Source organism: Rhinatrema bivittatum, chromosome 2, assembly GCF_901001135.1.
Source record: "Rhinatrema bivittatum chromosome 2, aRhiBiv1.1, whole genome shotgun sequence".
NCBI lineage: Eukaryota > Metazoa > Chordata > Amphibia > Gymnophiona > Rhinatrematidae > Rhinatrema > Rhinatrema bivittatum.
The window spans coordinates 748,555,379-748,571,011 of NC_042616.1; the positions used below are offsets into that span (position 1 = coordinate 748,555,379).

The following is a 15,633-nucleotide window of genomic DNA, read 5'->3' on the forward strand; positions in this document are numbered from 1 at the left end:
CAGAAGTCAGAGATAATCTGAGGAGGCAGTTGAGTTTGGCAAAGAGATGGCAGGGTTTGCAGGCAAAGGTGTTTGTTAGCTGTACAGCTGACAATGTCAGAATGACTTAGAATAATGCAGGCTATCATGAAACAGAAGGCAAAGTTTGATCGCTCTGCAGATAGGAGAGTTCTGCAGTTTCACCTACTGGGAAAAGAAAAAGGAGACATTATGGAATGATAGGCGGGTAGGACTTGAGTAGCCACCAGAAGGGGCTTCAGCATTCTTGCGGGGGGGGGGGGAGGAACCTGGGAAGAGAGAGTGGAGGTAGCCTCAGAAATGGCTTCTGATGTTCTCTTGGGGGGAGGGCTCATTTGTACAGTGCAACTGGAGTCTGCAGTGGGGGGGGGGGGGGGGTTAAAGATTGACATGATAGTTATGGGAGGTGAAAATCTCCCTACTAAAATCAGTCATTTCACTTTCAGTCACTTTCCTGGCAGTTGGCACAGATACAACTTTTCTTTTTGTAAATATCCTTCTTATTATGCTATTCAGTACAAGTTTTACCATGCTTTTAGTAAAATCCATTGCATAGTAAGTAAAGTTCCAGTTCAACCTAACGGAAAACGTTTACCAGGTTTCAGGCTAAAATTTTATAGCGTGATTTAGTTTCAAAGGCTTCCTGGTCTTCAAAAGAACATTGCTATTTCACAACGCACATTTACCTACATTTTTCTTTTGTGTATGTAATGTGATGTATTTGTTGTTTCAAAGAGTCAAAACACACAAGAAGAAAATAAAGCAAACCACTGCCACCGTACCAGCTACCTCAAGCTACTAGCCAATCCAGGCACTGTAAAAGGGTTGCCTCCAGTAGATGTGGCAACCCTCTGTGGCACCAGCACTGACAATATGTTGCCTTGGCAACCTGCAGCATGCCCATGGAATGCCACAAATTGCCAGCGGCTTTAAAGGGAGAGACGGACAGACATTTTTGCTTGGTAGTTTTCCTGTAAATGAACCCTGTAATCACTTCCCATAGGAGATTGTGAGTTCAGAAACATCTGTTTTTAAAAACAAACAAAAAAAATAAATAAATAAAAGCATCCTCCATGTTTGCATATCTTTTAATTTGGTGCTTGTAAGCAATTCCAATAGTTCTGCAATAGTCAATACCAGCCTTGTAAATGTCACTGCAGAATTTTCATGCCTGCAGTAAAACAAAAAAGTTCCCATTACTACCCACATGATTACAGCCCGAGTTCAAAGCAGGTCTCCTTGCAGTCGGGATATCTTGGGCTCTGTCTGCCGCTCCAGCACAGAGGAGGGCAACTCTCTATAGCCCACGAAGATGCAAAAGATGTAGGTACTTTGTAGCTCATCTTAAGCTCATGCTGCAAATGCTGTTCGGGAGTACTTTTCAAAATCCCACGTGCTCATGCTGTTTTACTCCCCTGACTCTTTTTTAAAACTTGGCCAAAACTACATGCACTACAGTAGCCCAGGGACACTTTTGGCAGTTCCAGTTTACCTGGCTAAAAACAAGAGGCTCTCATAATTTGTATCACTGGAACTCCAAGCCATAGATCTGAAATCTACACTTGCAGGAAAAAAAAAGTCAGCCCACCGGTATCATCATTTAAAAGTTTGTGATACGATCAAGTATTACAAATACAGAGACAACCGGCACAGACTTAATCGATGACTTTTACCCAGACACGAAATCGGTCTCGGAAGACAGCTTGTAAATCCCACTTTCTGGTTTCAATGTGACGTCTAAACCTTTCTCTGGCAGCACAATGCCCTCTAAATGGAGTTTACATTTCTGTCTGTTTACATTTCAGACAGATATGCACAGGCTGTGAAATTCAGGCCCAGCCATGCTAATCAAGAACAGGGTAGACGTTCTCTACCTGAGATTAGCTGAAGGAATAAGGGGAGAGGAAGGGAAATTGTATTCATTTCCTGGCACACATGACAAGTTGTCCAGAGGGTAAGATGAAAGTGGTGGCACCGATCTGCACAAGAGGTAATTTTTGGTGCCTATGTCATGGAGTAGGTTTCTGAATGCCTTGCTTCCTTTTCTTCCTACTTATCTCCTTTACAGCATCTCTTCGATACCTTACAGCTGCTGGTGTGCCTCTAGCTCTCTCCTCTGTGCTAAGTCCCAGCTATGCAGCACCCTTGTTCCCCTCTCCTCCCTTCATCTCTGTGGCTGTCCTTTTGGTCTATAGCTCACTCTTCCCTCTGTTTTGCTCTCTTTCCAGCTCTTCGCTCCCTGCCCTGGTCTTCCCCGCTCTCTCATCACTCTCGCACTGTTTAGCAAGGGGAAGCCAGGGCGCTTAAGCACAAGTTGTTCGTAGGCGTTGGGAGGCAGAAGCATTTCTCCTATCTGGTGGTGCTGCTGCTGCCACCTCCTCCTGGGGGTCTAACTGGAGGCTGAGCACGCGTGATGGCAACCAATAAGCCATGAGAGGAGGTAAGGAGTTGTGGCCCTTGAGAAAAGCATTTCCCTGACTCCCTGTCTCCTAGAAAAATCAGAAGGGAGTTTTGACTTCCTTTGACTTCTGCTGGAGCTCCAGCACGAGAGCAGCTCTGGAGACTCGTTCACGAGATTTGAATATCCAGTCAACATTGGTGAACAGAAATTTCATGCCTTGATTATATTTAAAAAACAAAACAAAACTATTCTTCAGCTTTACTAGGAAAGGTCTTCCAACATACCAAGGTATGAAGTCAAGAATACCTTCTGATTTAGACTTGTTCTGATTTAGTGGGTTAAAAACATTGATAAATAAAAAAAAAAAAAAACAAATCAGAGTCGGGGAGCCAGTTAAAAATCAAGGAATTTAACTTAATCCAGTTTCCCTGGTTAACTAAGACATATGGGTATATTGAAACAACTATTAATTACAATTTGAGAACACTATTACTTTAACTACATTTTAAGATCTATTTGGTCAAAGAATGTTAATGTTTTTATTAAATATCTAAATTATTTTTTAATCTATACTAAACAAAATGCTTATATATAATGCCTAATGTTTTTGCCACCACAAAAACATGTAGGCGTTGGGAAACATGCATGTACATGTGACATTTGGCTCAACGGGGCTGGAGCACTCTGGAGAGAAGTCCCAGAAAAGTTATAACTGTGCCGGGCCTACAGCTGCGGAGAGGGAAACATCGGATAATGCAGCAGTGACATGTAGGAACCACAGCAGCGGCACTGGGCCAGACTGTGCTCCAGCGAGCCATGAGGTCACAATGTACCAAGCCCACTGTAACGAGTTGGGCCACCTCTGAGGGAGAAGCATCAGATCACGTCAGAGCCATGGCAGGGCAGAAAGCGGCACTGCAGCCATTAGGCCAGAAGCAGAGGAAACTGGTTGCATTTTCGACAGGAGGGCAAGAGAGGTCTGGTGTGAGGGAGGATGGTAGGAAGAGCTAGAAATCCTGCATTTAAAAATATAGATAAGGGATGTGTAGTCCCAAAATGTTTGATTTAGTTCATTTTTTTTCTGGTTCATTTAATGTTGTTCTCTGTTGGATTTATTGCAAAACACCCCCCCCCCCCAAAAAAAAAAACAAAAAAAAAAAAACACATTAATCTGCAAACAAAATAAGTTGAAAAAAAAAAAACCCATCAAAAACAAAAATGGGGCCTCCTGCAATCCTGAAAGCTCCCTTCCACAACTGAACCTGGGGCCTGTACCTGCCCTGGCAAGGCCTCTCTAAGCCCATCAACCCCCATTTCTGCCACTAAAAATGTAACAGAGCCCAGGGCCAGCCCTACTCGGCCCCTCTCATCTCGTTAAAATCTACTGGAGCCCTTATAGAGAGAGAAACTAATTTTGACTGCAAATCTTTTGCAGATTTTGGCTGCTTTAAATTTAATTTTTAGCTTAAAAAAAGTAATAACATTTACAATACATGCATGCATGTACATGCACACTTCCCAGCTTCTTAAAATTCACGTTGCTCGCACATACGTGATTGTTTTTGCGCGAGCAATGCTTTTAAAATCTACTTCTATTTGAGAGACAGAGGAAGCGTGTGTGTGAGTATATGAGAGAGACACACACACATACTAAGATAAATATACATAAATCTTCAGAATAAATTTTGTGAAATTTTAGAAAAAAATTTAAAAAAGATGAACAATTCTGGGCAAGGATGATTAGGGTCTCTCTTTCTGCTAGCATTACTCACACAATCTCTTATTTTCTGGCACACTGAGCTATCTAGACTCCCATGAAAATATTTAAAGCCAAAGTTGAAAATACAGCATTTGATCAGATTGCATGGGCACACTGAAAGTTTACATTGGAAAGATTCAAACTAGCAGGCTATTTTTGGAGTGTGTCAATATTTTATATATGAACCCAATAGTACCATTGGCTAAAACTGCAGCTATGTCCAAGGAATTTCCCTTACAGAGAGGACCAAGCAAGAATGCCCGCTTTCACCAATTCTGTTTACCCTTCATATGGAACCCCTAATGAAAAAAGCTGCAGATTTCCCAAGAGGTGAAAGGCATTCCTGAAGGAGCAGTGGAACTAAAATTGCTTTAACTGCCAATTGTGTCTTACGGTTTCTCAAGGATCCACAGAAGTCTCTCCAACGTGTCTTGCAAATATTCCATCACTTCAGCAGGATCTCAAGATTTAAAATTAGTCTGGACAAGACAGCTCTAGAGTTAAGTGGAGAATTTCCCTTTAAAATGGGCTGTAGGATCTTCACTCTTATAGAGTGAAGATCCTACTGGATTTGACAAAGATTTATATACTAAACGTTAGGCCTTTAATGGAAAGTATGGAGAAATCTCCAACCAGCTGGCAAAATCTTGCAGTATCCTTAACATGCTTATCCTTCCAATATGGATACACTTTATTTTCGCCAATCGCTGCCTCTAATAATTTCTAGGAGAGAGAATTTCAGGATTAATAAGGCCTTTTCATGTGGAAAGGGAAAAGGCCTAGGCTGGCATTCCATAAACTAATATTGCCTTGCCAATCTGGGATGGAGGACTGGCCTTGCCGAATATTAAGCACTGCAATAGTTCATGCCTTCTAAGACACATTCATGACTGGCTGAAGGACACTGAATGCTATACTACAGTAGATACTGAAAAACTATTGGCTCAGCTTAAAATTCATATTACCTGCTAAGGCACAAGTTTTTCCCGAGATGGATCGGGGGGAAGTCTTTTGTTTGGTTCAGCACACTGGACATAGAAATCTCTGGATGCAGACGTTAAAGGCCCCTTGTATTACTTATGTTTTTCTACATATCAAAGACAACTTAAGAGTTTATCCCAGGTTCTCAGAAGTCTTTAGCAGATGGAAATTTCTAGGACTCAAACATAAGGTAATTTAATAAAAGAAGGAGAAAACTATTCTGAGCTTTTGGCAGCTAAAGGATCAATTTGGTACTGAAAATAAGGATTTCTTTTTTCTTTTTCCCCCCCTTTCTTCAGATAAGGCATTACTTGCAAGATTTATTGAACAGATTTCCAGATGTCTTTGTGGTCTACCAGTATGAACATTATCTGGCAACCTCCCCAAATGATAATGCAACAATATATTATTTATATAAAGGGTTGCTGGAAACAATTCCAGTTGAAAACACTGCTGATGAAGTGGCAGAATGAAGTGGGACCAGATTTGCAGATTCAGAAAGATGGGAAATACAATTGAAAGTCCTTAACTGGATTTATGGAACCCCAGTATGGGTACACAGAGTGAATTTAACACGCACCAGTAACTGTGGCTAATGTAGGGAAGACAGAAGTACACTAGTGCTTTGTCTATGGTCCTTCAGTAAAATAACAGCTTTCTGGGATGGTGTTATAGGAGAAGTATGCAGGATGATAAAGCATAACGCTATTAAGAACATGGACTATGTGTTTTCAATATATGCAACACTCCCATTATGCGGAAATTTCCACAAGTGTTTTTGCAGAAAGCATGCCTTATTGCTAGGAATGACATTTGACTGAATGCAAGGTATATATATATACATTGCTTTAATTGTGTGGCAGGTTACATAGATGGAAGATGAGAACTTGCAGCATCTCTAAAGAGAGTACACAATTATATAACTTCATGTCCACACAACTTGGACTAATTCATTTGTACAATGTTTTCATTTTAGTTCAAGTTGCTTTCATTTACGGACACAAAAACAGAAGAAATGCCATACTGTGTCAGACCCAAGGTCCATCCTGTCTCCAACAGTTGCCAATCCAGGTCACAACAATCCTGCAGGATCTCAAAGAATTGGTTCAGTTGTTCTTGCTCAAAACCAGGGATAAGCAGTAGTTTTCCCAAGTCTAAATGGCTAATAATTGTTTAAGGATCCTTCTTCCAGCAACCTGTCAAGACTCTTTTTAAACCTAGCTATGTCAACTGCTTTCACCACATCCTCTGACAACGGACTCCACAATTTAATGGTGTGTGGAACGAAAAAATATTTTCTATAATTTGTTTTAAAAATGCTATGTATTAGCTTCATGGAGTGTCCTTGGTCCCAGAACTATTGGAAAGAATAAATAATCATGGCCTTGTTACCTGTTCCACCCCACTCACGATTTTACAACCCTCTATCATATCTTTTCTCTGCCATCTCTTCTCCAGGATGAAGAAACCTAACCTGTTTAGCTTTTCTTCATAGGTGAGCTGTTCCACTCCCCCTTTATCATTTTGGCTCCCCTTCTCTGTACCTTTTCTAGCTCCACAAACGTTTTGAGACAGGATGACCAGAACTGCACAAATTCCATACTGAGGATCATTAATGAGAGAGATTTCACCAATAAATTCTAGCACAAGATAGAAGTTAGTGAAATGATACATTATGACATTGTTACTGAAATCCCTTATATACCGTATATATCCACAGGTTTCCATAATTTCAGTAATTTACCAGCAGCTACTGTTTCCTATTTATACAACAGTGTTCCAACATCGAATACGTTTTGGGGCCCCCTTTTCAAAGCATTGGGTTGGGCACCTCAATTTAGGTACTTAATTTCATTATACACAAACACAGGTCCCTAAAAGTGGGCTGCTGCTATTGCCAAGTTAGGTCAGCACTCGGCACAAACTTATGCACTTAAATCCAGGCCTCAATTTAAGGCCTTAAGTTTTAGGATCCTAACATTTAGGTATGTTTTCAGTTGGAAGTTTAGATTTGGAAATTTGTCTGAAAATCCTGCCTAAATTTAAGCACCTCAACCTAAGTGAAACGCTGTACTTTTTGGGGTTGGGTTTTTTTTTCACTCCTATTGTCTTCTCAATTATTAAGCAGCAGCCTAAATGCAAGAGTTAACAACTAATTCAGTCATTTTTGATGACTAGATGGTAACTGGCTTCAAGTTTCATAAACTTTATTATGCACAAACCTAACAGTTACAATACATTTATCTGGTAGCAATCTCCACTACCACTGTATAATGTGGCATGGCCAAGCTAGTATAACAAGAGAGTGGGGGTCAAATGACCTAACAGAACTTGCATCTCACCAACTTAGCCCTGGAGCCCCAGTCCTCTTGCAGGAACAGAGCAGCTTCCTTAGGACTGTCAGAAATTACCTGAATTCTTAGCCTAATCATTCACTGACCAAGAAGATTCTGAACTTGGAGTCCACTCTCCAGGGCTAACCCCACTGTCTAACTTGTGAAGGTACACATTCTGTGGATACTCACACACTGCGGCAACATGTTAATAAAAGGGTCCCAAGTCTAGGGGAAAGTCTTTAGAGCCTTCTCATCTTTTCCTTTAGCTGACAAAAGTTGTCATTAAATGGAGCATCTGGATTCTCCAAAGTGCTCTGTCTAGAGGTTGATTTCTTTCCCATTCTAATATTATTCACTTCCCTACAAAACACGCAGTTATAGTTCAGACCGCTAAAATACAGCTGATGGCTCTCTTTGAACATGATCAGCAACTACATTACTTGTTTCGGAGCAAACCATGCACCGTCAACCAATTGCCCCAGAGAGTTGCAGCACTGTTTATGGTCTTCCCAATAAATAATTCCATGTTCTCAAAATGGGCACTTTTGTCCAGTTCTGGAATACCTAGCTTTCCATAGTTCTCTGTTTCTATAAGAACATGTAAACCACAGCTTCTAGAAAGCTTTAAAATGGAATGCTTTGCAATGCATACAGAACAGGACAAAATTTTAAAAAATGTTTTTTCTCCACGGAGCAGTCCTATCACCTTAACATAGCATTAGGATAACTGACGCAGAACAACTTGTATGAAGCAGTCTTTGAACTGAGCTGACTTAAGGTGTTTTAAAATTATTCAAACTCAGGAGAACAAGTCTCTTTCTGGGTTGAAGAGCAAATACTCACAAGCTCCATCTCTTTTGCCCAAGAGCCCCTCAGTGAAAAGCATGAATAAGTTGTTACCAACTTCTAAACTTCCAACTGCTGCGAGCACAACGGCTCATATCAATTCTTCTGCTGCTGACACAGGATAGTCATAACATTGAAAAGGAGATCACTGCTTCAGAATCTTAGTCTGAGCACGATTTCCTTACTACGTATTAACATTAAAGAGTATAGGAGGGGCCACCTTGATTGAATGATGGTGCTAGTCTATCAGTCAGCAGTTTAACACGCACGCACACAAAACCAGTGAACATTTCATGCTGAGAAGAATTATTTTCAAGTTATTTCAGCCTTATAAAGAGAACAAATACCGCATTACTGCTGAAATAAAAATAATCACGTGCTCCTCTTAAGAGCTGATTGATTTCTTACCTTTTCGGTAGTTTGAAAGAGATCAGTGTGGGGCAGATTTTAAAAGGGTCATGCGCGCCGAGCCTATTTTGCATAGGCCCGGCGACGCACGCAAAGCCCCGGGACGCGGGTATGTCTCGGGGCTTTGTGAAAGGGATGGGGCGGGACAGAGGCCTCTCGCACAGCAGCCGTGCCGGAGGATTGCTCGCCGGCACTTTCAAAATAAAGGTGGGGGGTGGATTTAGGTAGGGCTGGGGTGGCGGCTGAAGGAAAGTTCCTTCCGAGGACACACTGATTTTGGAGCGGCCTCGGAGGGAACGGGGAAAGCCATCGGGGCTCCCCTAGGGCTCTGTGCATTCCCTTGCGCGCACCGACCCCGGATTTTATAAAATGCGCGCAGCTGCGCAGGCATGTTATAAAGTGAGTGAGAGGGAGGGAGAGAGAGAGTGTGTGGGAGGGAGGGAGAATGAGGGGATGTGAGAGATAGAGGAATGTGAATAAGTGGAAGGGTAAGAAGTTGTGGAGCAGAGAAAAAGGGAGTGGAGGAGAGCTGAGGGAGAGGGGATGGGATTGAGAGAGGATGGGGAGTGACTGAGGGAAGGGGAGGGAGGTGAGAGTGAGGGGAAGGAGGCAGTGGGAGACAGAGGGTGAGTAAGACTGAGTGGAGGGAAGGGGGTGAGTGAACGAGGGGAAGGGGGAGTGAGGGAGAAAAAGTGTAGAAGCGTGCTGTGTTCGAAAATGGACTGAAAAAAAAATTTAATGTAGCCCGTTTTAACGGCTTGTACATTCATAATTCAATTTTTTTTTTTATTCCACTTTAGATAATTTTTTTTAAAGATAATTGGAATTATGAATGCATGTGACTGAACAGTAGCCAAGGCTGAACGCTTGATGGTTGGTGCTGCTGCTCCCAAAAGTTTCAAACTTATGCTAATTCAACCCCTTTATGTGTCAGTAATTTGAAACAAGTTTTAAACAGCACAAGAGGGAGGAAGACCATCACAATTATACTGCACTCTACCCTCATTGATTATAAGTAGTCTGCATCAATTTTTGTGCCCCTACTGATACAAAAAAAAAAAAGGATTGAAGATGATGACTGGAGTCCACTATAACGGTGGGAGAAAAGTAAACAGCAGATATATATCATACTGTACCAGTCATTGTAAGTTTCTAAGGATAAAAATATCCTTTTTTTTTTAAACTTTAAGCACCAAGCTTATTTCCTTCCATGAACCCAGCTTCCTTAGTGTAACTCAGTGATACTCAACCACTGTTACTCCATGAACCACTTTAAGAAAGATCCAAGTCTTCAAGGCTTAAACATTAATGGATATGTTTTCAATAAACCGCCTAGTAGACAAAGCGCACATGTACTTTTGAGACAGCACAAACCAATCTTGATCTTCCACACAGTTTGTTTGAAGATTCAGTAAAGTAGATGTCATAAAGTACATACTTACATTTTTGATATATGCGTGGTTTCTCCTCTCAACTAGTCACCCACCCAAAAATACCTCTCTCTACAGCAGCTAATACCCATCTACTTTTAGGTGGCTGAAAATCCACTTAAGCAGATTCAGCCATTCTACAGGCACACTTCTTAATTAAGGCTTTCAAAAATTTAAATGTTCTAAACACAACAATAAAGAAACTATACTAGACTAAAAAAACCATAGAAAGCAAGCTATATTTTTTACATTGCATCCATTGTTTGGGTCTCTTGCCTTACAGGAATCATGATTATAGTAACACAGTAGATGACAGCAGAAAGATCTGGCCTGTCCCGTCTGCCCAGTTCTTTCTGTACACTCTGCTCAAGATATATCACAGCTGCCAACAATAGAGCTTAACATCTTGTGGGATAATGCTGCTTATCCTGAATAGCTAAGCAAGCAAGATCCCCTTTTCAATTCATACCCAACACCCCTTCCTACCCAAGAACAAGTACAAGATCTCACAATAATCCTAAACAGACAACAACACCAGCACAGCTGTTATCCAATACATTTTTTGTCACTCATTTTTGCTCATATTCAATACGGCAGTTGCATAAATATGTGATCCTGTAAATAATACCAACCTGCACATCATATGTCCCATTTAGTAAAACTGGCCTCTGCGAATTGATGTCCTGGAGCACCCCTGTAAGCATTGACCGATTGACCTTCGGGAACTCTTTGGACTGACTAAACTGCACCATGTTGTGAAGGGCTAAGATCTTTGTATCAAGCTCGGCATCTTGCCTCGTACGGTTGTGCAATCCGAGGTGGTATTTGCGGAAGTGTTTGATCAGATCTGTAGGGTCATTTCCATAGTAACCATACCCACAGATGTTGCATTTGAAATCCTGAAGCTCTGGTGACAGGGGAGCTGTATCTGGGTTATCGCTGCCAGACAAATCGGCTTTCGATTTATTTAGTCCTGCACCCCCCTCGGAAGGCACTTGTGGGTTTTCGGAGGCCACAGAGGCTGGACTTGAGCCTTGATGGTCCACTTGACCACTTTTCATGTGCACTGTGTCATCCATAGCCTTTGGTGAAATCTGATGTTCTTCTCTCGTCTCCATAGGGTCCACAGAAGAGGCACAGACCACATCTTGGATGTCGTCTATGTCTGATCTTAAAGGAGACTTCACAGGCTCACAGATTCCCCCAACACCTGGAGATGGGAAAGACAACATATTTTTGTCTGTCACCTCGTCATGAGGGAAGGAAGGAACATTTCCTCCCTTGGTGTGGCTTTCATAATTGAAGCTAACTCTTTCACTCAATGTTGAGCTTTTTAAGTCTTTTTTAGTGTTAGCCAAAGTTTCTTGGACAATCATACAATGATCCTTAATGTTGTTGAGCTCTATGCCACCACCCTGGTTATTGTTTTCTTGCATCTGATCTACAGCGAATTCCGTGTTCCGTCCAGAGTCCACACTTTCTGTATCAGCAGACTCCGGGACCTGTGCCTCACCTTCACTAGCAACGTTTCTTAGAGGGGGATTCTTTTTCCGGACCATATCTACAAAAATAATGAAAAAAAAAATTTAATGGAATTATTTCTAAATAAACAATATATGTGAATGGCACATCAAACTTAATTTGAGGAATGTGTATGGCAAGGTAAAGCAAAACAGTAACAACCATCCAACTTCAGTAAAAATATTAACTCTTCAGCAACTACTGCACTCTTTTAAGCTTTCTACAAATAACATTTTTCATTATATAAACACACAACTAACAAATTAATTTCATTTCCTTTTCAATGTATTCTAGAGAAACCTGTGTGTCAGTACTGGTTTCCAAGTTCTTTATTAGCTGTTTAGCAGAATTATTTTCTCTCTTCTAAGACCTCATTCTCTTCTGCTTCCCTACCTAACTCACTTTAGGGATCCATCTTATTTATTTATTTATTTAAGACTTTTCTATACCGTCGTTAAGTAGCTTCCGTACCAACCATTTCCCTGTTTTCTCTCAAGTACAGATTTTTTTTTTAAGTTGCTATCCATATATCCATTGTGTGTCATTACAAGATGAGTATTTGCTCAACCCTTCTCTCGAGGACTTGATTAGCACAGCAACTATAATGCCAAACAGCCTAAGACAGAAAACCAAACCACTTAGCATCAATATTTGTGTTTGACTGTAATGAAAAGAGAAAATAGTCTAGAGTAAAAGCCGAAAATTTTGAACAATCTTAATGACTTCTGGTCTAGGAAAAAAATGCTTTTATTATGTTTTTTGAAAATGGTTCTCAACTTTGTTATGATAACCACCATCCTTGAAAAATAAAAAATGTGGTTTTTGTATATGTATCATGCAAGTTAGATTTTGACTTAAAAAATATATATAGTCCCTTAAGCTTTCAAATTATTATTAAATGTAAGTACAAAACATATGCTACAGTTTCAGTAAGTCATTTCTATGAATATTAAGATAATATATTATTAGGGAAGCAAAAATATTTTAGATGCTTTCAGAAATTCATGGTCACCTACAATATTAAAGGTAAGTTGAGCTTAATAGACTAAACAGCTATGGAATCATAAAGTTAAATCATTGTCCTAGTTTCACGTGCATTCCTTACAATAGCTGAATCCTATGAAGCAAAATACAGATGCTAAGCATGAATAAGAATTCAATTACTCCTGTTGACCAATTCAAATATTGACAGGACCTAACATGAGTACACAAAGATATGGAGGGGCAGAAGAAGGAGACAAATAGAAAGGAACAAACATGCCAATAAATCTGAGAACATTTATTTTGAATTAAAACATTTTTGCCTCTTAATAGGGTATATTGCAAAAAAGGACTATAACACTACAGAATAGCATATTAAGATTTGCCAACTTTCATATCAACTGTGTTACAATGCTAGCTTACCTAATTTTTAAAAAGTGAAAATCTTGTTTTATATCTGATTTATTGAAAGATCCTAATTTAAAAAAACACTCTTCCCCTCAAAATTCATCTTTACCTTATCTTTATTTATACACCAATTTACTAGCCCAAAAGGCTTCCAAAGCAACCTAGATATGATAAATACAATTCATAAACAAATACATAAAATGCAATTCATATAAATTCAATAAATAAAACGGAAAATAAATTATATACCAAAAAACCACACACTATGTTCTAGCATTGTTCCCTTCCTTACTCTCACTAGGGAAAATAAAGCCACTGAATTGAAAATCCTAAAATACAATTATACAATTAATATAAGCAAAAACGGCTCTTTTCAGAATCACTACAAACCCACTGCACCCTTCCTCCACCCCAGTTGCTTCCCAAGGGTCAAAGCCTTTGGTGTTGCCTCTTTGGGCGCAACCAACCCCTAGTGACTGGGCCTTAATAATCTCAAACTAAAGAAACGGTGCTTTCTGAACTAGCCTGGGAGAAGGGTGGTTATAACAAGCTCAAGACAAAGGGAGGGAAAGCTGCATATTTTCTTCACCTGAAAGGATATCACCCATGTTGTTACTGGCCAGCGGGCAATTTACCATCTGTAAGGTTTCATTTTTGGGGACTTGCCTGGATTTCTGGTTAAACCTGTTCCTGGTTCCATTGTAGGATATTTGCCTTCAGACAAGAAGGAAGCTTCATTGAGACAAGAATGAAAAGAAGTCCATTTTGAATAAGGCTCAGAGCCTTTTAAAGTTTGATTGCATACTCATGCCACATTTTCTAAGCGTGTCAGCCTTCTGGACCATAAGATGGCATTCCAAGTATTCACCTATCAAAGAAGGGGTGAAGTGTCTTTCTGAATAAATTAGCAAACTTCCTGAGGAGGGCATCAGATAGGTGGGGAAAAAAAAAGACCTTGGATATGTAAAAACCCTCAGAGAAGTAAAATATCAAACACTTGTATAGTAGTGGGGAAAAGTCCTAGATCTAGAGACAGCCATGGAAGAGACAGATTTGAAAGTAGTGGCTGTCACAGACACGCCGTACACAGAAAACCATGAGTTGGATATAGTTGTACCAGGCTACAACCTACTCAGGGAGGAGGGGGTAGGAAGAAAGGGAGAAGGCATGGCACTCTACATAAAAAAATATTGAAGCAACAGAGCTGCAGGTTATAAGAGTAAGGAGGGGGCACAGAGGGAACATAACATCCATAATATATCGGGCTTGGTAGTGTGACCGTCAGTGCTCGCGTATGTTCTCCAGCCCGCCGATAGATGGCGCTATAATATATCAGGCTTGAGGCACATGCGGCTCCCTGGACACCTTGGAGGCTCAAACAGCGGGTACAAGAGGTACTCCAGGGGGAATTCTGCAGCAGCCATCGCGGGAGAGGCTGAAAATAGCTGAGGAGACCCTGGCATGCCGCAAATGGAGCACGTCCTGCGGCACGCACTCCTTTCATGGTGAAGATGAAAGCCCAGTGTGCCATTCGCGGCGAAAAAGGAAGGCAGTGTGCCCGGGCTTTCATCTTCGCCGCGAACGGAGCATGTGCCTCGCGACTCGCTCCGTTCGCAGCATGCCGGGGTCTCCGCTGCTATTTTATGCTCAAGGCGAAAATGGAAGGCCCCCCCCCCACCCGTGTGCCGCGAACGGTGTGCCGGGCCTTCATCTTCGCCGCAAACGGCGTGGGTCCAGCAGCATGCCGGTGACAGAGAATGTGTGTCGGGGAGGGGAGGGTGGGAGAGAGCAAGAGGGTGTAAGAGAAAGCATGGGGGGGTTACAGTGAGAGTGTGTGTGTGTGAGAGAGGGGGGGTGACAGAGAACATGGTTGGTTAGAAGGAGGTGGGGAGGGTGTGACAGAGAGCATGGGAGGTAAGAGAGGGTGGGTGGGGGGATGCCGGTGACAGAGAATGCGTGTACGAGAGAGGAGAGGGGGTGTGGGGGAGTGCGATAGACAGCTTGGTTGGTAAGAGGGGGAGTGCGGGGGATGCTTGACTGTGGGTTTCAGAGAGGGAGCCTATATGAGGGGATGCGAGTGTGTGCCAGAGAGTGAGGGAGCCTGTATGAGGGTGTGTGTATGTGGAAGGGACACTCTTACAGTGAATTTCTAGGGAAATTCTGCTCAAAATAAGAGCATATGTGCCAATAAAAAGGCTCGCCACCCAGGCGTAGAACAGGTACAGTTGCAGGTCTATTTATATTTGTGTAATATATAGATCTCCACTGCAAGCAGAAGAAATGGATAGAGATTTAATGGAGGATATTTACAAAGCTGTTATAAAAAAAAAAAAAAAAAGAAGGAGGTGCTAAAGCTAGGTGATTTCAATCTTCCAGATGTTGGACATCCCAGCTATGATGTCTTCTAAAAGCAAGAAGATCCTGAATGTTCTGCAAGAACTGTACCATCAACCAGTAAATTAACATATTACAGGAGGTAATACTGGATCTAATATAAAATGGATAATCTGGGATCCAGTGCTCACCAAATAATGTGGTTCAGTA

The 15,633-nt window shown here is 41.3% G+C and overlaps 1 protein-coding gene across 3 annotated transcripts in view; it reads right to left on the reverse strand.

The window, feature by feature from the left end:
* The window catches only part of TRPS1 (transcriptional repressor GATA binding 1), a 504,317-nt gene that overhangs the window by 434,491 nt on the left and 54,193 nt on the right, over nt 1-15,633 (reverse strand). For all 3 annotated transcript variants that reach the window (XM_029591916.1, XM_029591917.1, XM_029591915.1), the window contains exon 2: nt 10,812-11,740. In XM_029591916.1, coding sequence (XP_029447776.1) covers nt 10,812-11,738 — 927 coding nt within the window. In that variant the 5' untranslated portion in view covers nt 11,739-11,740. The remainder of the gene's footprint in view (nt 1-10,811; nt 11,741-15,633) is intronic.